This window comes from Protobothrops mucrosquamatus, unplaced genomic scaffold (assembly GCF_001527695.2).
Source record: "Protobothrops mucrosquamatus isolate PMUCROS unplaced genomic scaffold, P.Mucros_1.0 scaffold1467, whole genome shotgun sequence".
Taxonomy (NCBI): Eukaryota; Metazoa; Chordata; class Lepidosauria; order Squamata; family Viperidae; genus Protobothrops; species Protobothrops mucrosquamatus.
The window spans coordinates 171,241-197,996 of NW_015387645.1; the positions used below are offsets into that span (position 1 = coordinate 171,241).

The 26,756-nt window shown below is 35.8% G+C and overlaps 1 protein-coding gene across 1 annotated transcript in view; it reads left to right on the forward strand.

Annotated features, from left to right (window-relative positions):
* Positions 1-22,366, forward strand: part of SNCAIP (synuclein alpha interacting protein) — a 58,870-nt gene extending 36,504 nt beyond the window's left edge. The window contains exons 6-11 of the mRNA XM_015822113.2: positions 631-756; positions 2,702-2,871; positions 9,872-9,964; positions 11,329-12,376; positions 15,471-15,541; positions 22,218-22,366. Coding sequence (XP_015677599.1) covers positions 631-756; positions 2,702-2,871; positions 9,872-9,964; positions 11,329-12,376; positions 15,471-15,541; positions 22,218-22,302 — 1,593 coding nt within the window. The 3' untranslated portion in view covers positions 22,303-22,366. The remainder of the gene's footprint in view (positions 1-630; positions 757-2,701; positions 2,872-9,871; positions 9,965-11,328; positions 12,377-15,470; positions 15,542-22,217) is intronic.
* Positions 22,367-26,756: the final 4,390 nt, after the last annotated feature.

Below are 26,756 nucleotides of genomic sequence, written 5' to 3' on the forward strand. Positions count from 1 at the left end.
ACCCAAGTTGCGCGCCCTCTCTGAGGGGGCCAAAATTTCACCCCCTATAGACAGCGATGGGGTCAGCTGACTATGCCGAGGCGCCGGCAACCACAGCCACTCGGTCTTGGAAGGGTTGAGTCTGAGTCTGTTCCTCCCCATCCAGACCCGTACGGCCTCCAGGCACCGGGCCATCACATCAAGGGCATCGTTGGGGTGATTGATAAATAGCCAACAGTTTATCTATTTAGTTCAAATATTTAATGCCAAGAAAAGAAAGAATGGATTTTAACTATTGCACTTTTGATTGCACATACATTTTAAAATCAATCACCATAGACGTATCACAAAACCATATGTATATTTACTCATACAATAGTTCAATAATGCTTACTCCTCCTATGGAAAAGTTATCAACTGTAGGATGAGAGTATTTAAAATTTATTAATACTCGATGGAATTTTAATAGCATCTAACTTGGGTTTTCTATGAACTAAAGAAGCAACTGGTGTTAAATTCTGTTGTGCAGGTACTAGCTAAACATATTGTGGTGTTTTATACATTTATATATCACATCATTTCAATTATCAATATTCACTGTGCCTATTTTGTTCTTTACATAGTTTATAAAACGTCTCTTTTTCCCTGTAGGAAAAAATCCTTCTGTGGCTTCTTCAGTTTATGCAAGAGCAAGGGATTTCTTTGGATGAAGTTGATCAGGATGGTAATAGTGCAGTTCACGTGGCTGCTCAGCATGGATACTTAGGATGTATTCAGGTAAATCATCAAAACAGGAATGGGCCTGCCAGACTTGTGGCCCTCCAGATGTTGCTGAGCTACAAATCCCCAGAGCCCCAATCAATATGGCCCATGACGAGGGATGCTGGCAATTGTCAGCAACATCTGAAAAGGCACAAATAACAGCTTTGTGAAACACTGTTAGCTTGAAACATAAGATCTATTACATTGAATGACGGTTGATATATGCTATGTTCTAGAACAGTGTTCCTCAACCTCAGCAAAGTATACTGACTTTAAGGTATGTAGACTTCAACTCCCAGGATTTGCAATCTGCATATCTTAAAGTTGTTGAGATTGAGGAACACTGATCTAATATCTCAGAACAAAATGAGGCAATATGTTTGGCCTGCAAGAGAAATGGGATTTTGCATAAAATATGGGAAAAGGGGAGATATTGTTTCTACCTCAGACCATTTGGATTGTTATGTTGGAACTTTTGAGTTTCAACTGCCCCATGCCGTGCTACATTACAAAAAAAATGTTGCTCATTAATTCAGGAAAGAAAACATTATACAGTGTTCATATTAGTGACCTGTACATAATTTTAAATGATATTTCTGGAATGGATATTTTTCATAAAAAGTATTATATGGAACTAGGTCATCTATCATACTGCATGTCTCTCTCACCTCTAGTATCTTTTAAATGGAATGCTTCTGTCTGATGATCTAATTTCCTATGGATGCTGTGTTTATGTAAATGCTAAACCATACTATGATTCTGGAGCTTCTGAAATCCTCAGTAAGGTAGAGAGGGCAGTCAACATTTTCTTTTATAATAGCTGTTATTTATTAATAACAGTTCAATCAAAGAATTCAGCTTTAATTCTATGGATCAGCTATTGCACCCGCAACAAATAGTATCAGGTTTGGCAAGTGCTCTGCTTAGTGTATTGTTCAGCTAACAATATAATTACAATATAATAACTCAGTAGAATGTATTTATTAAATAAAATATAACAGCTGGGAAATGAAATTGGAACTTTTGTATCTATGGTGAGCTATTTAACATTAAAAGCTTAAGACTATCGTTGACATGACATTCTTTGAAGTATTACAAAGTATTACATGACATTCTTTGAAATCTTTTAAAGTTAAGAACATATGAAAGACCTTGAAGGAACAGATCATTAATTCTCCTAGTTCATTCAGCTTCTAAAGATCATCTAAAAATTACTGTTACCTTCTCAACACAAATACTTTATATCATCCTTTTTTTCACCAAATAACTAAAGTATGCTGCTTATACCAGTTCCTTTTTATGCTCCTTCCCCCCCCAAAAAGCTTATCCTATCCTCCACTAATTTAAATTATTCTGGCCTCTTGCAGCATTCATCATGTCTGGCTTCACCCAATCAAGCAGGACTGAAACCACTTAGAACCTCACAAGAAAATCTAAGAATTTAGAAAAAAATAATATGTATTGAATAAAGTTAGGAGACCATAACCAAAAGAATTTCAGCAACTTCAGTTAACTATATTCAAAAGCTAACTTTATTTGCAAAAAAACCCCAGTTCAAATGCTCTTGTGCTTTGTTTTTGTTCCTTTCCTATGTAATAGTCTTCTTGGCCCCCTCTTTGAAGGGAGCTGGCCTTGTTTCCTTCAGTGCTTTGTTTTTGAAATGGTGAAATGTGTTCTTATTTTGTTTTCTTTTTTAGTAGCAGTGTGAGAACTCACTCTCCCATATCTCTTCTTACAATAATAGTTTGCATAAGCTAGACATCCCCAAACTGGTTTCATTAACTTCTATGGGGAATTACAATTCCCATGATTCCCAGACAGAATGTCTATTGGTTTTATTAGCTAATTCTTGAAGTAGTATATCTATTATATCTGGTGGAAATAAAACTGGGAAGGCTGCCATATACTGAACCCAGTGCACTCAACATAATAGCTGCTCTTAATATTTATATATTTTTAGACTCTGGTGGAATATGGAGCAAATGTGACTATGCAAAACCATGCTGGTGAAAAACCTTCTCAGAGTGCTGAACGTCAAGGATACACAATGTGTTCACGTTACTTGGTAGTGGTGGAGACCTGTATGTCATTGGCATCCCAGGTTGTGAAGTTAACAAAACAGCTAAAAGAGTAAGTTTTAATTCCTTGGGGTACCCCAGTTGTTCTCAAAACAGGGCTTTATTAATGCTGTATATAATTTAGGCTGCTTTATGGTTCATGCATATCTGCATGATAGATCATATAATACTTTGAGTTGAAGATCGACCACCAGTCAACAGGCAGTGAGATCCTTAGCTAGCTGCATATCTTATTATTTGTGTTTATGTCATCTTGGGACATATTATTATTATTATATAATAATAATAATAATAATAATAATAATAATAATAATAATAATAATAATAATAATAATAATAATAATAATAATAATAATAAATTTAAATATATGGCGGGATAGAGGGAATGCCCTGAGTCCCGCCACTTGTCCGCTATGATTTTTGGTGCTATTTATATGTGTTCAAAGACAAGATTTTAGTTTAATTTATTGTCCGGTGTTCTAAAAACACCCCATACAAAACCCCCACTAAAACATAATCAAACTACGCCAGGCCGGCCACACGGAATAGATGGGCCTTCAGGGCTCGGCGAAAAAGGCGCAGGTCCGCAACTGTACGTAGGTCGGGGGGTAGGTCATTCCAGAGGGCAGGAGCTGCCACAGAGAAGGCTCTCCCCCTGGGGGTCGCCAGCCAGTATGATGGACATACTGAAAACACATTCCATGGATAAGCATAAACTGTGAAAAGGTTCTCCAGGATTGCCTTCTAAGCAAGGCATGTTGAAATAAACCTGAATTCCCTAGACTGAGACTTTTGGACTAATGACACATTCAATAAAATGTCACTCGTATCATAGAATTCTTACTTCTAATTCTATTTTTTTCATAATTTTTATCCACTCTTTGATTATGCCATTGCGCCCTCGCTATATAGAAATGTGGATGTAAAACATTTACATGCTTATTAAATTATTCATAATTTCTCCTTAGGAATCTGCAATTTACTCAAAACTTTCCTATTCAGCACTAGCTCAGGGATAACAATTGGAAAGCAGATTCACCCCAGTTGCTTGATTAAACAAGGACAATGCTTTTCCAAATCTAGCTCTGCTGCTTTATTGACAAGTAGTTCTCTAAGACTGTTGAACGTGCTGGAGAAAATGCTAAAACTCACAATCAGGGGTGGGACAGAGAGAGCACAAAGGTTTTGCTGGAAAAGAAGAAAGCACTGTTGATTCCAGACAAGTGGCCAATCTAGTTCCTTAGATTGCTTTTTTGTTTAATTTATTTGCTGCCCATCTCACTATCCAAAGTGACTCAGTTAGTTGGATCTGATTTTGTATAATCTAGTTGAAGCCAGCTGCTTGCTAACAAAATACAATGATGCCAAAATGATGACACAGTGCAATGATGTCATGATTATGTACTTCACATGACATTGATGCAAACATATAAGTATGCCATTAGGCCTTATCATTTGCCCCTTTTTGTCCAGCTCCTGCAGACATCCATGGTTGAAGCCTATTGTTTGACAAATTCTTACAATGGATGATACCTACAATTCAGGTGTTGTGAGTGTTAAACACTTACCTTTTCAGAGTGACTTATCATCTCCACTTAATAGATACATATATTTCAAGGTAATATCTCTACGGTAGTTAATAGTAGTAGTTTACATTTATAGAATAATCCCAAATACTTAAACTCTACATTGTTTTGCAAATGGTAATCTCCTTATATAAATATACCTAATGTAGTAATTACAATTACAGTTTTGCAAATTGTAATTGCCTTATATAAATAAACCTAATGTAGTAATCATTTGCATTGGAGACAAATTTGGTCTCTATCAGGTATTTAACTCAAGAAATGTTAACATTGAAAAATGTAGTTGGAAGACAAAAACAGGTAGATCAGGGGTGTCAAACTCGCAATGTCACGTGACATGTTGCAACATATTGCAACTTTTTTCCATTGCTAGCAATGGGGTTTTGCCATGACACATCTGGCCTGTGGGCCGGCAGTTTGACACCCCTGAAGTAAAGCAAAAATAGCCAGAAATAACAAATGGAAATAATTCAGAAACCTGCAAAAGAGGTGATCTTACCACTTTGTGTTACAAACCAATGCTGAGAGATGGTAGGGGCAAATAGCACAAAAAAAGGAAATTTATAGGCAAGAGGAAAAAAGGAAAAATCTTCTGCGTGTCTAGTTCTACAAACTGGGCTAGTGGTGAGCCATTTAAAATACGTGTTGCCATTTCCAGATCCTTTGCTATGCTGTATGAGCATTTCCATTTGTAAGTACCGCAGATTCAGCCTACATATGGTTGAAATCATGTGGATGCTTTCTAGCTTTAAATTTGTCCTTTCAAAAGCTCTACAACTGAGAAGCGAGTTAATAATCTATGTCCTTTGAGCCAGGAAATTATCCACTTAAATATACCACAGCTGGACTTGTGCTGTCAGTTTTGTTCCACATTTTAAGCAAATCATTCTGAAAGTGAAAGCAGTAATGAGGAGGTGGCTGCATTTTTATGCACACTCTGGCAGTATCATATGGCTTTAAACTGAGAGAAGGAAAAATATAGCTGTTCTGGAAATTTTCTATTTCAAAGGTAAACATTAGCCAAGGTTTTGTAGGAGAGGGGAAAAAAAGACACCATATTATAGAATGTAGCAGCCCAGTGGCCAAATTTTGTGGTGAGCAAAAGCTGTCAATTCCAAACTGTTTACAAGCAGCACAATAAATGTAGGATACTTGGTATATGTGTATTCTAGTAGAGATATTTCCTACAGAAAATACAAGTCCTGTTACATCAAGCAAAGGGGCAAACTTGTTGCAAGCTCCTTGTTAAATCCCACCCCTGTAATAGAAGTGAGATTCTGACACAAGTAGATATATCTCCTCATAAATTAAACATCATTCTTTCCTTACAAATGAATAACATATTTGCATCTTTTTCATCAAAGACATCAGATCACCAATTAACACTTATAACTGAATAAATTATGTCAGATTGTAGCCCCTCACAGGATATCATTCAACATTAAGCAATTTATCTTGCAAAAACTGGCAAAAATCTGCTGGGGGGGGAGAGTAAATGAATTAAATTAAAAATTAACAATTAAATAAAACTTAATTTCTTGACAGTAATTTTAATACTTTTTGGAGGAACTGGAGGTCTCTAAGCAGATTGCAAATTTGTTTAAATTTTAAAAATGAGGTCTCATGGCATCTACCTTTAGCCTCCCCCAAATGGTTTTACAAGTCTGGAAAAAAGCTATTTTTTTTCTTACTGTAACAATTATTTATCCTGCTTGTTACTCACTCTATACGAAGAAATAAGAGAATGGAGAATGGAGACTCCAAAATCTGATACCACATTTCCTCAAAATGCAAAGCATTTTTTGGAACTGGATGAAAAGACTAAACAAAAAGACTTGAGCTAAATGAATGGAATTAAAAACAAAATGGTGAAATTATTTGGGATGAAACCAAACTGAGGGATCATTGGAAAGAGTGTTTTAGAGATTTGTATGGGAATGAGAGTTATGTGGTGAAGAGTATAATTAAAATAAATGATATAAATGTCAACAAAAGGTTAATGAGAAGTCATAATGTGAGAATGTGGACAGATGTAAAGCTGCAGGTAGAGATAGTGTAACTGTAGAAATGTTGAAATATGGATGTGGTTTGCAACTTATTTAACATGTGTGCAAAGGCTACATCTGTGTCTGATGACTGGAAGAATGCTTTTATTGTTCCCCTGTAGCAAAAGTGACTGTAATAACTACAAAGGGATGAGTTTGTTAAGTATGCCTGGGAGGATGTTAAGCAGGATTTTGATTGAAAGAGTAAAAGAGGTGATAATGAGAAAACCTGAAAAATACACTGTAGTTTTATGTCAGGCAGATTTTCGCTCTTATAGAAAGTTGTTGAAAAATGTAGAGTGAATGGGTCAAAAGAAAAGGAAAGATTGAGCAAGATATGTTGGAGTTTATGAGGTTCTGAAAAAGAATTTGAAAGTACAGTTCATAAAAAGGGAGAGAGAGGTGAGAGTTTTGCTTTTTAAAGGAGTTGTTGAAGGGTGTGCTTACCATAACTAGTCATTTGAATCCTATTTTATTTGTTTATGTAGCAATGGCAGTTATTTTAAAGTTCCATTTTGTAGAGTTTATTATTGCTACTATCCCTTTCTAAACTCCTGGACACATGGCATCAAAAGACAATAACTATAGCTAAATAAATAATGTCAATAAAATAAATTAAACGCTAGTATTTTTATTTTACCTTATCTTTACATAAATAACTAAATTCTATCTGAAAGTATTTACTTAAAAATATCCCATTAGAATGGGTTTTCCAGAAATTTCTAAAACTTAAAATCATGTTTAGGAGAAAAAATCCACATATAGTTTACTAAAGAAAAAAGAAATAAAAGACTAATTCACAGACACATGCACAGACGCACCCAAATAATGTTATGCAATTAAATTATTAAATTTTTGAAAAGTCTTTTTTAACAATAGGAAAAGGGGGAAATTAAATTAAAATCTTTGTTTAAAGATAGAAAAAGAGATCACTTCTCCAGAGAATTGTATAGCTTACAGTGAAAGAAAGTCTTTCTAGGATTATAGTATCAGTTTTAATGCTTGGAACAGTTGCCATTTACTGGAAAAGGGATTTTTAAACAAGTATTTATGTAGAAAGCTTGCAGTTTTATTAAACATAAAACTTATCGGAAAGAATCAATAGCCTGTTACTTTTAGTAAATTCCAAGACATATCAAGATACCGATCTGATAGTTAAGCAGGGTGCTTTTTGATAGTATGAAAAGTGGACTAACAGTTTTTTTTTCCAAATTTGTAAAAATATGGGAGGAGAACGCAGATAGTGTCTTGATGTCATATGGCATGGACTAGCCCAGTGGTTCTCAACCTTTTTAATGCCGCAACCCCAACCGGTTGTAAGTCGAGGACTAAACCGGTCGTAAGTCGAGGACTAAACCGGTCGTAAGTCGAGGACTACCCAACCGGTCGTAAGTCGAGGACTTTCCCTGCCCGGGAGCGCTGCACATGCGTGGTTCCGCCCCCTGCGCCGGCTGAGGCGTAGCTGGCAAGCGGCAGAGATGGAGCAGGCCGACTACCAGTTGGCCCAGCCCAAGGGAGGTAAGGCACCCGCTGGAAAAGGGGGGAAAAATGGCGGACAAAAAAAATGGCGGACAGCCTTGCTTGGCGACCCTCATGAAATGGTCGATCGACCCCAAATGGGGTCCTGACCCACAGGTTGAGAACCACTGGACTAGCCAATCAGTGCTGTACAGAACTGGTTTCTGATACAAACTTCTCAGTACTTTCTTTTATGAAAAATGTTATGGCTGATTAGAAAGATTTGGGCACACTGCCATAGACATTTCATCAAGCAAATGAGCAGTGAACAAGTTTTATTTAAATGTCATGCTAACTGCAAAATAGTTATATAGTTAATTAGAACTGGTTCCCTTGTTTGGCCTCCTCATATGAGATTCTATCTTCACTAAATGTGAACCTTTATTATCTTTACCCTCAAAATTAAATTATGTGTTCATAATTATTCTTGAAGTTCTGAATAACTCTTTTAAATATTGTTAATGAAAGCTAAGATAAGGGTCATGTTTTAAAATAAAATATATAATCTAGTACATGGTACTTGATCACTTAATTTTAAATATGGAAGTGGCCATAATCTATGAAGCACAAAATTCTAGATATCGCTTCTGTGTTGCTAGCAACTCTATAAATTTATTTGGTATAAAGTATACTGCTTTGTCTCTTTAGTTTGGACTTATAAGCACTGGACTCAGTTCACCCTAATTTTGTGTTTGGTGAGTCACATCATTCCAGATGAATGCTGAATAAGTGTACTTGCTCTCTACTAAATGACTATCTACCATGAGGGAAATGGAAGAATACATTTCACAATTTAAAAAAAAAATTAATTGCAAGTTTTTTCATTATTATATGTTGCTGTCATGATGAGCTATTTTCAAATTTCTTTAATATTATATTAAAACTTTCTGAACTTTTTACATTCCAAATTGGAATGGGCCAACTCACCACAGCCAACTTGCTCCAGTCAACTCATTCTGGTCCACTTGCCCTGACCAACTCACCATAGGACCACTCGCCGTGGGATAATTCAATGCAGGTAACTCGAGAGAGGCACAAGTAGAATTATAGCTCACCCCAGCCTCTAGGACAGGGGTGGGAAACCTTGGCTCTTTTATGACTTGTGGACTTCAACTCCCAGAATTCCTGAGCCAAACATGCTGGCTCAGGAATTCTGGGAGTTGAAATCCACAAGTCATAAAAGAGCCAAGGTTCCCCACCTCTGCTCTAGGACTTCTAACTTGATACGGTTCAAAAACTAAAGCAAGACATGGCTCACGGCGATTCACTTGTTCCTCTCTTGAGTTATCCTGCAGGGACAAAACTCACTTAACAACTATCTCAGCAATAGAAATGTTGGGCTCAGTTGAGGTTGTAAGTTGAGGACTGCCTGTCCATCCATCAAGACTACATTAAGTAGACAAGTAAAAAAATTACTGCCTATGTAATATTTAAAAAAACTAAATTTAAACTATTTTTTCTCTCAAGTCATTGGTAAAAGAGTTAAAGGAAAGTACTGCCAAATTTCAGGGACTCTGATTTAATCAGACCCCAGTAAATTCCTAGTTGTGAATTCCAAAGCGCTCTGTTCCTTCTAATTCTAATTTGTTCCTTCTAATTCTAATCTCACAGCTGACACCAACATCATTCTAGTAATAAATAGTCTATATAATGCAGGCAACCTTCAGAAGGTTCAATAAAATGATCAAAGTGTTGTCACAAGGATTAGAAGCAATTTGCAGAACAGTTCTCTTTCGTATATGTTGGCATTTGTATATGTTGTCTGAGTGCACCCCTTAAATTATAAATGAGCAAGGCCTTTTTAAAAGGGATGTTTACTGAAAACAATTGTGCCTCTTTTAGTAATTGATGGGTAGCTTTTTTTAGGAACAAAAATAGCATAACAATTTAATATTTTTTCCAGACAGACAGTAGAGCGTGTGGGTTTACAGAACCAACTCCAGCAGCTTCTAGACACTCAGAGGACAGATGGCAAATCACAGTCAACATCCTCAAGGTAACTAGGCTTATAAAAGGGGATTCAGTTTCTGAACAGGTATTTCTCATAATTACTGCACAGAGAAGTTATGCTTCAACTAAATATTTAGTAATCTGAGTTATAAAGTATGTATCAGAAATGTCATATGATAGAAATTCATATTGAATGCAAAATAGAGAAGAGGTTCTGATGTGTCAAATGCAAAACTATGATTACTTTGTTTCTACAGAAATGCATAATATAAAAAGGAAAACTTGAGAAGAAGGCTGTAATTTCTCCAATATTGTGTATTTGTAGCATACATAAATTTTTGAAAAGATCCAAGCTACTAAACTATATCTAAATCCACATTATTTGGTTCTGTAGTGAGCGTAGTTATTCTGTTGAGATCAGGTGCAAGGAATCAGAACAACACTAAGAATTGAGCAGAGCAGTATGTCTATTGCTATTCACCTATTTACAAAAATCTCACCAGACTAACTGTAATCACTGTAGAAAAACCAGATAAGCATTCCGGGATTAGGAGAATCTGCTCACCATCACTTCTCCCCCCTCAGGGATTCCAGATTAACCAGTCTCTTAACTCTTCCCACCCTACCCCACTTCAGCTGCAAATTCCACCACACCAATGTAGTTGCTGTCCAAAATGTAAATTTTAATATTCTAGCCAAATTCTGGTCATTGCTAAGAATTCTGACCTGATACTTGATCTGCCCATCTGGAAACACTCCATGCCAAGAAGGAGAAGGTTGTTTCAGATCACTCGTTTAACCTCTTCATCTAAACTTCCTCAGAGTGTTCAGAAGCATTCGGATATGTAAAAATGGAGTGGAAATCAGCTATACTGCTCTACTCATATTAAATTTGAATATAATGGAGAAAAGAATATTTATAGATAGTCTGTTCCTCTCCCCCTTTCTCAATGTCTTTTCCAGTGTTAACATAAGATCTATCAATTGAATTATAAATTCTGAGGCATAATGTTTTTGCTAGTAATGATGTTAATATTGTCGTTGACTATTAATAATATTATTACTATTCCCATGCAGTCAAAATTCTGATGATTATAATAAAATATATTAGATTTTAACTCACAAGCTTACTCTATCAACATCTAATATAAATGTGTATTATAAAATTCTTCTGTGGGAGGTTAGCAAAAACTGGGAAATAATAGATCCTAGCTTGCAAATAGACTTACATTCTTAAATGTAGCATAAATGTGCAAGTCCATAATATATTCCAAGTGGATGAGGTCAAAAATAGAAGGCAATAGAAGGCATAGGAAAGGGGGAGAAAATGTAATGGAAACATCCATGTTGTGTCTGTATAATTTTGATTGTGGTCTACTGTACTAATTTTTTTTTCTTTCTCCACTGAAGTTCACCATCATCACCCACTTCTGGCAAACCTCAGTGGAAACAATCTGATACAGATGATGTGACTCCACCAAAAAGTAAACTGAACACTCATGATGGGATTCAGATTCTTGGCAATGCAGGAACTCACCACCCTAAGCAGCCCAAAATGAAAGAGGATGATTCTGACAAAATCCTGCGCCAGCTGCTGGGGAAAGAAATCTCTGAGAATGTCTGCATGCAGGAAAAACTGTCCTTAGAATTTCAGGACGTTCAGACTTCCAAGAATACAAAGAAGGTGCCATTGGAGAAAAAGGAACTGAAATTAGCAAGACTGAAGCAGCTAATGCACAGGTCCCTCAGTGAATCTGACACAGATTCAAATAATTCGGAAGACCAAAAGAACACACCTGTGAAAAGAATTGATAAGCCCAGGCCACGGCCTATAGTGGAAAATACTGAAAGCACTGAGAATTTGCATCTCATGATTAAGAAACATGCTTTGGCATCTGGACGCCGGTTTCCTTTTGGAATTAAAACCTCAAAATCAGTGGATGGTCACAGCCCTTCTCCCACTTCTGAAAGTAGTGACCCTGATAATGAATCCCACTATCAGGTTGGAACTGTGTCTCAAAGCCAGGCTGGGGGAGACCCCTGTCAAGCCAATCCTGATACCATGATGGCTTCCAAAGTAGCCACGAGTCCCAAGAGTGCCCTCAAATCTCCCTCTTCAAAACGCAGGACTGCTCAGAACTCAAAACTCAGAGTGACATTTGAGGAGCCTGTGGTACAGTTAGAGCAAACAGAGATTGGTTTAAATGGGGAGAAGGACAAAGAGCAGAATAAATCTCTTCCGCGGCCAATACCCAATGCTGACACTGGGGACCAGCAGAAACGTCCATTTGGAACATTTCGATCCATAATGGAGACCCTGAGTGGCAATCAGAACAATAATAATAATTATCAGTCTTCAAGTTTAATCAAGACCTCATCACCCTTTACCTCATTAGGAAGAAAAGCCACAGATAGCAAGGGAAATTCAGCAACTTCTACAAAAGGAAAAAATAAACCAGTGAGTTATTATAAAGGGTTGAGGGAATCATTGTGCTTTCATCAATAATTTCTGCCAAAAATGAATGCCCAAAATCATGATATATGCATTGCAGCATTAAATTAATATCAGCTCATCGTCACTGGGGGAACTTAGGAGAGGTAAATGATGATGTGGGAACATAGGGAAGGAGGCAAGAAAAAAATAGAAAGGGTGTAACGCAAAGATTTATGATTCAGCTTTTTCAAAAATGTAGATCATAATGCAAACTTTTATATTTGCCTGGATGAAGTGATGACAGTAAAAGCAAGCTTGCATTCTCCAGTGCACAGAAGAAATATCAAGAGTGTTTTGTCTTATATTTAGGTCAAAGAGGAAAGGAATATCTCATCATTTTGCTTTGGTATGAATTCAGACCAGGAATAGTTTTTATGTAGATGGTTCTTAAAATCCAAACCTCTCAGCAAAAGATAAAATATTTTATATTTTATATATGCACAGAGAGAGAGATGATTGGATAAGAGTAATAAATATTTTATTTGGAATATATTATAGAAATATTATTAGGGAGGCATATCCAGGCAATGCTGTTAAACCAGAAATAGGAATACAACCATATGAAGAAATTCTAAACTATAAATACATGAAGCACCGGGGGACCCAAGCATGGTGTTACATTCTGTTTCCCTTACCTAAATGCTGTGCTTGGCAGCTATTATAATGTGTTAAAACATTCATATGGACTAACATGTTCCAGCTTTGAATTATTTTCTTTTCTATACAAGTGCAAAACTTTCTGTTTCAGCATTTATGTTGGGGGGGGAGACCCAAAAAACCATCCATGAAACACAGTGGCTTACTTGGAGAAGTTACCAGCTATTATATAATTATTTAAAATTATTTAAAATAGTTTACTTATATTGACTATAATGTATGAGCCATAAAGCAATTGAGACTGCATGTTGGAGATTATTCCATTGTAAAAAAAATGTGATTGACTTACAAAGAAGTAAGATGATGTACAAGAATAGGGTAGTTATAAAGCATTGGGTAATGCTGCACCAGAAGTGAGGCAAAAGGATCAGAATTAGGAAGGTAAAGTTCAACCTTTATTTATAGGAATGATGACTACCAGGGAAAATACTCAAATTATGGGACTTGTGGATGTATAATTTGCTTCTAGAGATCCAAAGAAAGGAGAAAGACTTCCAAATAGAATTCTGCCACAGAGATGAAAGATATGGAAGAAAGAAAACAGAGGGATAAAGCAAGTTTTGTCTAGAATAGAGGTGCCAGTAGTATAGGATAGATTCAATTTGCCAGCATTCTTTCCTGGATCCCAAATCCCCTATCCAATAGAAATGGTAGGAAAAAAAGAAAACAGTTCAGTGGGTGGATGGATAGCAGGAGAGAAGGTTGATTTTAAGCAGCAAAATGGCTCCCTCAGATGCCCTTTTCTCCATTTAAAAAGTCAGTGTCCCCAAATCTCATGTCGATGGTCCCATCCATTGGTATGCAGCTCAAATCCCAATAATCCTGGAGTCAACAAAAGTTGCATACTCCTGATCAGGAGATTTGGAAGCCAGCTTTGATCAAATAACTGAGTGGATCATATTTTACAGTCCCATTCCAAGAAAATGCAAGGATTATATTTTATAAAGAAAGTTTTTAAATAAAGAATAAGCTTTCACAGAAAGTCAGTGTTTTTGTTTAAAAAATTAAGCCTTAAAATGAGTTTCTAAAATATTGAACTAAACTAACATTTATATGGATAAAGTATACCTTACCTCCATGTTGGTTCTAATAATGAAGATGTGTGTTAAAGGAGACTAAGAAGCCAAAGTGTACTAAAAGGCAGGGCAAATTATACATTTGTCTACAGATCAGGATTTGTTGAAAGCATATATAAGTGATCAACAGAAGTCTTTGAACCTAAGACTGCATCAGGCATCCAAGCATCTTTTGGTTTATGTGGTACCCCAATACCCCTTCCAACTTGATTGCTGAAAACTGATGACATGGTTTTCTGCAATTTCAAGATAAGAAACATTCTCAAACTATAGCGTAAGTCCTAAACCAGCATTTTCTAATTTTTACAAACCCAATCTTCTCCCAAAAATCAAGAGAAGAAAAAAAGGAAAATCTCAGTTTATCTGGATGTGGTGTGCCCACACCTATTTTGCATCACTGGTTCCATGCCCTCGGTCATTAAAAAGTTGCCCATCCTGTTATTATAAAGAGATTTAGTGACAGTTAAATGAAAGAAATGACAATTTGTGGTCAGGAGAATGTGTATATTTTCAAAAATGCCAAGGGAAGACCTATAATTTTTTGTTCTTATTTCTTTTAGAGGGGGGAGGGTCTGTTTTGATGGCATTCTGCATCTGTTTATTTTGACTAATTATCACTATGGAATGTATGGGTGAAACACTCTTTTTTAAAAAAATATTTGCAACATTCATTCCTTCTAAAAGCATTATTTCAAAGCTATCTGGTTTCAGCTTTATTGATAGATGTGAGCCAGTGCCAGATATCAGCAATATTTCTTTCTTTTTTTACCCGATAAAGTTATAGACACTGTCCAGTGGAATTCAATCTTGTATCCTTTTGTCACTAAGGTAGAAAATTATTATTGTGTGCCAAAAGGACATCCTGTTTTCTAGGGTGCAATAGAAACAGTTCTCCCTTCCATCCAAGATTCTAGTTAGACACTGAAGATTCTGCATGCTTTTTTTCTTTCTTCCATTCAGTCATGTCCAATTCTTGGGGAATGGCCAGGAAAGGTCCCTGCTGTTTTTTTAGCAAGGTTTTTCAGAAGTGGTTCACCATTACCTCCTTCCTAAAGCTGAGAGAAATTGACTGGTCCAAAGTCACCCAGCTAGTTTTGTAGCCAAGATGGGATTAGAACTCACCATCTCCTGGTTCCTAGCCTGATGCCTTAACCACAACACCAGACTGGCTCTCTATCTGCATGCCTACTCGAATGCTAAACTGTAATATAGATGTTCAGGCCATTTGTTGATCGGCTTACCTTTTTAATACCTGTCTGTACATTGTGCATGTGAAAAGCTTGCTGCATGGCCCTTCAACTGACACAGGCGTTGTCCTTCCTTAGGCTCTTTGTTCCAGCTACACCAGTTTTTCCACTTGCATGCTGATTGAAGACCACCTTGATAACAATGCATGGTATGTCCTGATGTAGAATGAAAACATTTTTATTACTTTTTATTACTTTCTCATTGCATCTACAATTTATAATTGTTCATAGCCTGAGCTAATGAAACAATTGATGATAATTGTAAAAGGAAACAAAATTTTGATCCGCTAAAAAGATATCATAAATTCTTAAAAATCATTGCTAGTATTCATAACTGAACTAGCTTAATGGTCCCATGGCACAGTGTGAATAAAAAACACTAGTACTCATAAATTCAAAAATGCCCTTTAGTTCAGTTTGGCATTGTGTAGCCTTTTGAATGGAAGTCAAACAGCAGATGAGGATGGAAATTAAATTTCCTCTTATGCATAGGCCAAGTCATTCCACTTATATTCAGAGAAAGTCTGCCTCATGCTCTATTGGCTCAGGTCTTTCTAACTTGTCTTTGAACTCTGATTTTCTAATGCAAAAATAATGTTAAGTAGGCCAAAATTAAAGTGTTTTCCTCTTTTCATAAATGTAAATATCTTGGTTGGAACCAGACTTGCATTTCTGTGAATGAAATACTACTTCTATTTGGAGAGACAACCAATGTCCAAGAAATGTTTTCTGCTGGTAAACAATTGTTGCCAAATGTCTTTTCTCCTTGCAGCCGTCAGCCTTACCTCTCGCACGGTTTTGGAAAGTTTCTCAATTCTCCAGAGTAGTAATTATATAAATAGGTTTATTGTTGTAATCTCAAGTCATAACAATGTAGCATAGCATACAAGAAGACAAAATAAGAAAGATGATAAAAAGAATGCTAGATATAAGAAAATCAGATCAAAATGGAAACAAGACTACAATTAAGAACTTTAAAAATGCCTTCATATGTTTAATGCCAACGAAGCAAAACTAGCAACCTAAGAGGAGACTGGACAGCCATTTGTCCGAAATGGTATAGGGCAGGGGTAGGCAACCTTGGCTCTTTTATGACTCGTGGACTTCAACTCCCAGAATTCCTGAGCCAGCATGGCTGGCTCAGGAATTCTGGGAGTTGAAGTCCAAGAGTCATAAAAGAGCCAAGGTTGCCTACCCCTGGTATAGGGTTTCCCGCCTGAGCAGGGGGTTGGACTAGATGACCTCCCAGATCCCTTCCAACTTTATTATTATTATTATTATTATTATTATTATTATTATTATTATTATTATTATTATTATTATTATTATTATTATTATTATTATTATTGCTACTGCTACTGCTACTACTACTACTTCTACTACTACTACTACTACTACTACTATTACTACTATTACTATTATCAGTTAAAAATATCTGCAAGAATTTGGATGTTCAAAGCCCTTGAGTTCCTCTACCACCATTAATTTGACCCTAATTTTATCATCAATGGGACAGGGGAGAACATGATGACTAATTATCTCTGCTTGACTGGTACCCCAAGGGTAGGGAAAGGCATATATGTTTTTTGTAGGAATTGTACTGGGATGGAAATTTAGATGACAGTACTGTAGTAGTATATTTATTGGCATCCTTTTCAACATGTCTACCTCTATTCCAAGAGTTAGGTTCCCCCAGAGATCCTTCAGAATAGTTTTTTAAGGCTACCATAAAATCACCAAAAAGGCCCCCACATCCCTCTTCCTCTTATATTCTGAAATTCCACTGACTACAGGTCTGGATCTAACTCAAATTTCAGTTTTTACTGGACACTTGTTTGGAAAAGAGGTGAACTATAAAGTTGTCCATAAGGTTCAATGCAATCACCAGTTTTAAACTTGTTCAGATTCTTGGAACATAGTTATTTTAGCAGTTTATCACCCAGTATAACAAAGAAGTTGGCAATGATAAAACAAGAATGGTAATAACATTAAAAGTTAAATGATTTTAGCAACAGATTTTGGGGGAAATGGCTTCATTTAAGTTATGAAATTTATTGTAGATTTTAAAATTCCAGAGTTATATTTGCTTTTATTTAGAGAAAAATTCCATATGCAACTTCAGGATAGGATAGGATAGGATAGGATAGGATAGGATAGGATAGGATAGGATAGGATAGGATAGGATAGGATAGGATAGGATAGGATAGATAGATAGATAGATAGATAGATAGATAGATAGATAGATAGATAGATAGATAGATAGATAGATAGATAGATAGATAATCGATAGACAGATAGACAGACCGATAGATAGAGCTAGATAACACAAAGATATAGACACATAGATGATACAGACAGAGATTACTAAGATAGCAATAGCACTTAGACTTTTATATTGCTTCACAGTGTTTTACAGCCCCCTCTAAGTGGTTTACAGAGTCAACATATTGCCCCCAACAATCTGGGTCCTCATTTTACCGACCTCGGAAGGATGGAAGGTTGAATCGACCTTGAGCTGGTAAGATTCAAACTGCAGGCAGCCAGCAGGCAGCAGAAGTAGCCTGCAGTACTGAATTCCAACCACTGCGCCACATGGCTCATGACTCAAGATGATAGATAGATAGATAGATAGATAGATAGATAGATAGATAGATAGATAGATAGATAGATAGATAGATAGATAGATAGATAGATAGATAGATAGATAGATAGATAGTGATTGACTGACTGACTGACTGACTGACTGACTGACTGACTGACTGACTGACTGACTGACTGACTGACTGACTGACTGACTGACTGACTGACTGATAGATAATAGAAAGCTAGATAAATCCTCTGTTTCTCAGGGTTTAATACAGTATGCACACTACATGATTAAACTCTGAGAAATAAATCCATCTATATCCATCTGTCTGTCTTTCTGTCAGTCACCTATTTTTCATCTATCTGTCTGTCTTTCTAATCTACAGTATCTATTGAGAATGTTTTATCTGCAATAAGTATTTAAATTGCATCTCTCATATGTTTCTCATGAAAGCTATTATATTACTTTTATTACCTTTGTACTTACTGCATAATGAATCCATGGGGATCAATATTTGTTGTCCTCAAAGTAAGTCTGTCCATTTTTAGAAATGAATAGACTTCTTTTTTTCATTAGACATATGTCTTCAGATTACCAATATCCATTTATTATCAGCAAGCAAACTTGGTATGAATTACTTGTAGGAAAGAAGGAACACTACACATGACTACAATTTGTAGTGGGCACAATATGAACTTTGTGCTTCAATAATTGCCACTGTGAACTATAGCATCTTTACTGAAGCTGCTATTTTTACATTACTTCTTCCCCCACTACCATTGAAGACAGGAGCAATTTTTTAATATAGACCTTTAAAGGTGTAATTAAACAGATTATGCAAGTATAGAGAGTAGAGGCTAAGACTGCCCTTGCTTTTCCCAATATGTGAAACCACTTTTTCATTTTTTCAGCTTCATCTGAGAGCAGCTTGTTCCTATCTCTTTAGAATTTAACGTGAGCCGTAAGAACCGAGTCTTCTGAGTTAGGTTAGAATTTTCACAAATGATTACTTATAGTTTGATGGGAAACACTGACTATACGTATATTGGCTTAAATCCGGAACATGCTATTCTATAAATGAAAGGTAGCTTCTGTTTGTAGAAAGGACTTGGATCCAGTGAAAGTTCTTCCAGGAAAAAGAAACAAAAAATAATTTCTCTAAAGTACAGTATGGGAACTTTCAAAAGCTGCTCTAAAGAACATGATATTTTCCAGAACCTCATGGAAGTTGGCAGCTGAAGGGTTGGTAAAAATAGTATCACCACTGCTTTTGTGGTAGAACATTCTGTGAACAAAATATAATTCATAGGTAGTGTTAATTCAACTTTCAGTTTCATAACTAATTGCTTTTCCTAAAAATAGGGTAAATCTTAAAGGGGAAAAAGTGTAAAGAAAATTTTATTTTTGGCCTTTTGTCTGCAATCAATAGAAACATGACTGTTTTTATTATTATCCCAAAAGTGCTTGCAAGTATTATCCCAAAATGTAATATGTGTGTCTGTGGTGTGGTTTGGAATTAGAGCAAACAAAATATTTGCCAGATAGAAAACATTGGAGCAGGGATGCCTTCTCAACTGGACAAGTTTAGATCATTGTGAAAATCAGCTTAGAAAGGCCACAATTTGTTTTAAATATAGAATAGGCAATCATGGTGAGTATGAAGTATTTTTCTTGCTCAGTTACTTGAAATAGAGCAAACTACTCTTTGAAAATATATTATGAAACCTGGCAAAAGATAGCAGGTTTACTATATCCAACTCAAACATTTCTGGATTTATTTAACTACAATTTTGAATTTTGATTTCTTAGATTCCCAACTTGGTGCCTATGTACAAAACATTTTATATATAATCAACACAAAAAAACCATAGTTTATCTAAGAAGCTTTTAAGCAGTATGGTTCATTGTTAAAACACATGCTTGATGAAGTTCCAGAAAGGACTGTAAAAATCTTGGAATTAGTCCTGACATTATGAAATAAAAAGAACAAGATGACCTACTCTAAAATGTAGTGGATTAGGCTGAAGGTGTGAGTCTTCAAAGTGGTTTGGGTTTCATATTACAATTATATTACGTATCATATTTGCAAGGAGGTTATGCATGTCTATGTATACATCCAAAACTTACAATAGCTGTAAGGTTTTAAGCAGATAACCCCCAGCTCCTTTAAAAATGACATCAAAATCACAGAAAATGGAATAAAAGGATTAAACCATGGTTTTTGTATGATGGTTCTGACAAAAAACCCCACAGCTTTTATTTATCCCAAGAACTGATGTGTTACCATGCTGGATTTCTTGCATAAAATAGCAGCAGAGTCATCAGGGACCATCCATATTACATGTCATCCTAAGCATTTTTATGTAGAAATGTAGGGATATTTCATTTATTAAAACTTTTTTTTTCATTTGGAAATTGTCTTCAAACTAGAAAACATGAAGCTACATGGGGCCTTTAGTACCTGGTTATCTATGAATTTGATGCAGTTGTATGGAGGCTAAACATGCAGTAGATGAACAGAAAGACTTTATGAACTTCAATTGAATAGTAGTGAATACAATATTTACAAAATTGCAGTGAATCAAACAGCATTATATTTTTTCTTTTGTTTTACATGCTTACTATACATGTATGTGTATACTTGCTAAACTCATGATTTTGATTTATTTGTGGAGTTTTAAATTTTATTTATTTTATTTATATCTTGCCTTCTCTTTGTACAACTCAAAGATGGTATACATAATGTTTCTTCCTATTTTCTGCACAACAGAAACCTTGAAAAGTGAGTTGGGCTAAGAGGAAATGATTGATCAATGGTTTCTGTGCCTAAGAGAGGAGCAGAATACACATGCTCCTAATTTCTAAATCTAACACCTTAATCACCACATCAAACTACAGACCAGGGGTGTCCAGCCTTGGCAACTTTAGCAGCTTTAGCAACTCTAGCAGGGGTGTGGACCCCTGCTATAGAGAATAGTAACTGAGCACAATTCTAGGAGCTGAAAGTCACAAGGCTTAAAGTTGCCAAGTTTGGACACTCCTGCTATAGACAATAGTAACTGACCACATATTCAAGCCATCAGTTAAAAGGAAAAATGTTCCATAGTTGAAATAAATGACAAGCATTGTTTAGATTGGGTTTTTGAGAACAAAACAAATGATATGTGCAAGTTTCAGAGGCAAAATTCAGCTGTCTGTCCTATTAATGCAGTTAGTAGTGCTATTATTTACAAAAAAAACAGCAAGCTGCTTGTGGCAACTTTTTGTCACACCAATGTATTCGTATTTAATTAGAGAATATGGAGAGTGAAATAGAAAGTGACAGGTTCATTAGAGTTTTTACGGTATTGCTGTTCTTTAAGATTGTCTTTTCTACTATCAATGAGGAAATGAGCATGTGTTGAAAGTTGCCTACTGTGAAAGAAGTGACCTAGCCAGTTTTGTGTCCAAATTGCAAACCATAGGATTACAGAGCACTGTTACTGAATATTTTCAAAATATATCATGGAACAGGTTTTAATTTTATTTACTTACATATTCCCCCTAGTTTCTCTATAAATGCAAATTTAATTTGTAATTAACAGCTATTTATACAGTGCAAAGCCAGTTTTGCAAATATATGTATAGTATACAGTTTTTTAATACTATGATTGTATTCGAATAATATAATCTTAATGATCTACGCATTGGGATAAACAGCATATTTTTACAATTAGTGTCTACTTAGGCAGAATAAAATTATTATGAAAATGTCTGCTTATTATTTGCATACTTTTTAATATCCACATGCATAATAGAAGAACCTCGTATTCAAATTTAGTTCGGCATTGAAAGATCTGTTAATGCCACATAGTTTATCATTCTGCATTACTATGATGTAGGAAAAGGAATTTAACTGGAATTTAAAGTCATTTCTCATTTCCCAATTGCAGATATTTATTCCAGGCTGCTTTGGTGGAAATAAATCAATTTTTATAAAAGTTGGATTTTCCCACAAGGTAATTGCCATAGTCCAAATGAGTACACATACAGTATGCTATAATTGTCTCTGACAGCAGGATGGATGGAAATTGGAATACAAATAATCTCTGTGGTATTTACGAGCTATAAGATTAAAAATTATCTACATACTTGATGATCTACCAAATGTCTGTGCCAATTTAAAACTAATACTACTTTTGGATTATGATTAACTACAGGTTATTTGATCATAAATGTTTCTCTCTTTTTCCTGCTAGGCATAACAACTACAGTGAAAAACCTCAGAACGTTTACAGCAAAAACTGTTTTGAAGAACCAGAGCTGCAAGAATTGTTCCTTTGACTTAACATTTCATTGGATCTCATAGTCTTCCTCCCAACATGGCCTGAAATCTTCCCTCTTGGAACTCACCCATACGAGATACAAATTTCACCAGCAAAATAACAAACTCTTAGGATGCCTTAAGTTTGTAGCCATTAGACAATATACAAAAATTAAACATGTATGTGTCTACGTCACTTTTTTATAAAGTGCTCTGTTTAAGGCAGGGATGAAAAAAGCCATGGATTGGAAACCCAGTGATGCAAGGATCCTTCCAAATAATCATCTGACCTCCATTTTTTACATTCTCTGTTGCATGGGTGTAATGTAACGTGTCCTGTATCTCTCTTTTTCAAAACCTATATGTGTCTGTTAAAAGAAGAAAGAAGGCGAAAGAAAGGCTCTGTAAGTACAGATCGTCGCTGAGTCCAGGACAATGGCTCCCTCTCTCCCTTTGTCCCTATATTTTGTCACTCTTTCTGAATGTTTGTATAAAAGAAAATAAACCAGTATTAACCAAAACAGAGTGCATACAGGATCAAATGTATATTCTGCTTCATTTATTTTAATTATCTTTCTGGTCCAATTCACTTGAAAAACTTTGTGTCGTTTTTTTTTTTTAAATAATCATAGGTAGAATATGGTTAGGATGTTTTGATATTAAATCATTTTATATGGATGCTGAAGTTTTGACCACTGATCATCATCATCTTCACCATCATCAAAAAATTAAATAAACTAGAATAAGGATTTGCTCCACTCGTGTTCAGGCAGCTCATTGAGAAATAGATATATAGTCCATAAAATATGATAACAGCTCAAAGTACAACAACATAGAATCTAGATACACCCTCTGTCCCAAAGTCAAGTGAACCTGTGCTCCATTGTTCAGGCAGCACCTACCTAAGACAGCAAGGCACTCAGAGTTAAGCTTGAAGTTGCATTATAATCTCTAAATACAATTTTGAGTTGATTTCATAAGCAAGTAATTCAGTCTAAAAGAAATAATCTATACAGAAAGTCTTTTGTGTATTCTTCCAATCCAGTCTTTTCTCCTAGCAACTGCCATGCAGACAAGACTCTGCATTTTTCTTGGCAAGGTTTTTCAGAAGTGATTTGCCATTGCTTCCTTCCTAGAGCTGAGAGAGAATGACTGGCTCAAGGCTGCCCAGTTGGCTTTGTACCTAAGGCAGGACTAGAATTCACAGTTTCCCAATTTTTAGCCTGGTGCCATAACTATATCCTGAACTGGTCTTCTTAAAACTGATTTAAAAGCATTTGCATTATTTTACTACCCAAAGATGAAGTGATCACATAGTCAGTTCTAGTTCTTGCAGTTACTCTGCCATATTCAATGTCTGAGAATTCTGCATAAAGACTAGGAAAAATGATAGTGTCATTCAACATAAACAGTGAGTTTGATTAAAGAATTAGCTCAGGTCACATATTCTAAGCCATGGTTACATCAAACTGTGGTTTATTCTCTAAATGACAACTGGCTAAATTACTACTTAAACTAAGCCATAAATTGTTATATTCAGTGTCGTTTCTATAACTACAATGAGTCATTCACATAATGTAACATATTCAACCAAAACAAAAACTAGACAATGCATAACTCAATGATTGATTGCATTCAGGCAGTGCATTAAATTGTGATTTTCTAACTGGTTATACTGTTGGGCACCCTCACTGATAAATTATACTATCTAATCATAAAAAGTAGTGATTCTAATTACACTACACTAAGCAGAGATGATCATGGATTCAATCATTAGGAAGATCACAGGCTTACTTTAAGTGGCATGAAGAGTAGTTGATCTGGCACTGATCCTCATGCACTATGAGTTTGTTTTGACTTTTCCAAAAATGTTTTGAAAAATCTTTTTAATCATTTACTTATGTAAATGTATTATTTTCCTTTCTCTTTGTTTTTCCATATTTTTTTCAAAAGAATTATTAAAATGTTGGGAAAATACCAAAAACTTCAATAGAACTAAGATTACATCTTTTTCAACAACAAATAATATTTCATATTTATTGGACTCCATTGCATAATATGTTGTTGGAACTGCAATGAAATTAATGCTTTATTTAAACAAGTGTTTCTACAGAGTCCAACAATTGTTCCATTTTGGAAAGAACTCAATTTTGAGATTCTATATTTTCAGAAGTCTACATTCTTTTGAAGTTTATTCCTATCCCATCACAACTTGAAATCTGAACAAAGAAAGTCTGTTTTGGAATCCTACTTAACAGCTTAAAAGCATTGTTCAGCATTGGGAATATAAATTTAGGACTTCTAATAGACTGTAGAGCTAATGTTACCAGCAACGTATGAATCAATATCTTATCAAAATAGATTAGCTATGGAAAATTATAATGAATTATGGTTTTTATTCATTGAAATGTTTTATATAACGTTTGAGCAAATATGTGTTTCCTGTGAGTATATGTCCTGTGTGTTTTTGTTTCTTTTTTATTTGTTTCTTTATGTTTATATTATTTTTCTTGGGGGGGGGTTGTATTCGGTTAATAACAAAGATTTCTTGAGGGGGGGAAGAAGGGGGTCAGCTATTCAGGAGCTAACTCTGAGGAATTTATCTGTGGTCTGAAATAGTCAGGCTCCATGGGGAAAGGAACCATGTCATGCTGAGGTTTAAAATAACTGGGGCAGGAAAAGTTTGGAATATATACTGAATTTCAAGAAGGTTTAACACATTCGGATAAAAGGCCAGCACTATACCATGGGTGAAAATCCTAAAGGATAAACAAGAAGGTTGGATGAGCATGAAAAACAAATTGCCGAAAGCCTGTATGTAAATAACCCTAACAAGAAGAAAAATTGGAAAAGCTTTTAGAAGGCTATAAACAGTGAGCTCACTGTCAAGCCGAAAAGCAAAAGGGAGGTACAGTATATAAAAATGCATTCATAACAAAGGAATATAAACTGGTAGCTCAGGCTTGTAGAAATGCACTTTAGGCTGAACCTCAGAGAGAGGAGGCTGGAAAGTATCCCAATATAGCAAGAGACTTAGGCGAAACATTGGCAGTAAAAGAAGAGTGTAAAAGGTTATCTGCTTTTGGTAGAGAAGTAATCAGGGGTAAGAGGACAAAGACAGAACTTCTTAACCCATTACTTGTGCCTTTCATCTGCATAGTCTCATACAGGATTGGAAAAAGAGGGAGCCTGTTTCAAGATTGATAAAAGTATATAAGTCCTGCACTATTAGTTCAAATGAATTTCTTGGGCCAGATGACTTACCAGCCAGAATGTTAACTGTGGCAGAAACATTCAGAATTGCCCACCATAATCATTGAAAACTCCCATAGAAATGCTGAGCAGCCAGAAGATGGAAACAAAGAAACCATGTCAGACTAAACTTGTCTCTAGTCTCTAGTCAGGGACTAGTCTGATACACGAAGAGAATGCTGTGGGTGTAGTGTGCCTTGATCTCAGACTAGCACTTGCCAGAGTTTCTTATGATGTTATTGTGGGCAAGGTGGATCAATGTGTATTAGAGAATAGTGCAATACAGTGAATTTGCAACTGGTTAAGCAGCCACACAGAAAGGATGCTTATTACAGTCATCCATCTTTGGAGAGTGCAGTGGTGTGAGCGAGTGTAGCACCTTTCTGCAACTACTTAAGCTACAGAGCTCCTTCTGCAGGATCGTGTGGCTAAGCTCAGCATCTGCTGCACAATCCTGGGTAAAGATGGTTTTAGTCTAAGGAGCTGCTATATTCATATCCCTGCCTGTATCAAAGCCTATTTAACTAGGGATCCACTGATGTGGTGCTTGTGTCATTTGCTATTTGGATGACATAGCATCAGTTCGAAGTGCCCATTAAGGGAACTATGGAAAGTATTATATTATTCAATAGTGCCTTGTGGTATTGGAAGGGTGTACTTTTGTGAGGTTTTGTGCCTGATAGTCAGCGCAGCTCAGAAATGCCAGTGTCAGAACTGTGACCTCTAGGTAGTTTCTGAAATGCTGAAAAGTTCTTGGTTCTTTAACAAGGAACATATTAAAATGGCTTCTTCTCTATAAATATCAGTGCTTATAACATTAATAACACTAATTTTAAATGTATTTAATTAACAAATACGGCTAGTAAACATAACTTTTAAAATCCATTCTATCACTTTTATCAGTATGGTCATTATTTTTTTAATGCAGTTTACTCCATAGAATGAATATTAAGGAACAGATGAGGAACAGATGAGGAACAGTTAAGGAACAGATGAGGAAGACGGCTAAAAGGCCCCAGGGAAGGAAAGGTAGCAACTGGACTGGCAGTGAGGATGATGGGCAAAAGGAGGGGGATAGAGAGCAGGGGACAGTGGGGTTGGCAATACAACACAGAAAAGATGGTGGAAACGGAGAGGAATTGGAGGACATAGGGAGCAGGTGTAAACAAAAAGGGGGGNGGATGAAGGGGTTTTGAGGAGGATACGACCAGGCGACTCAGCA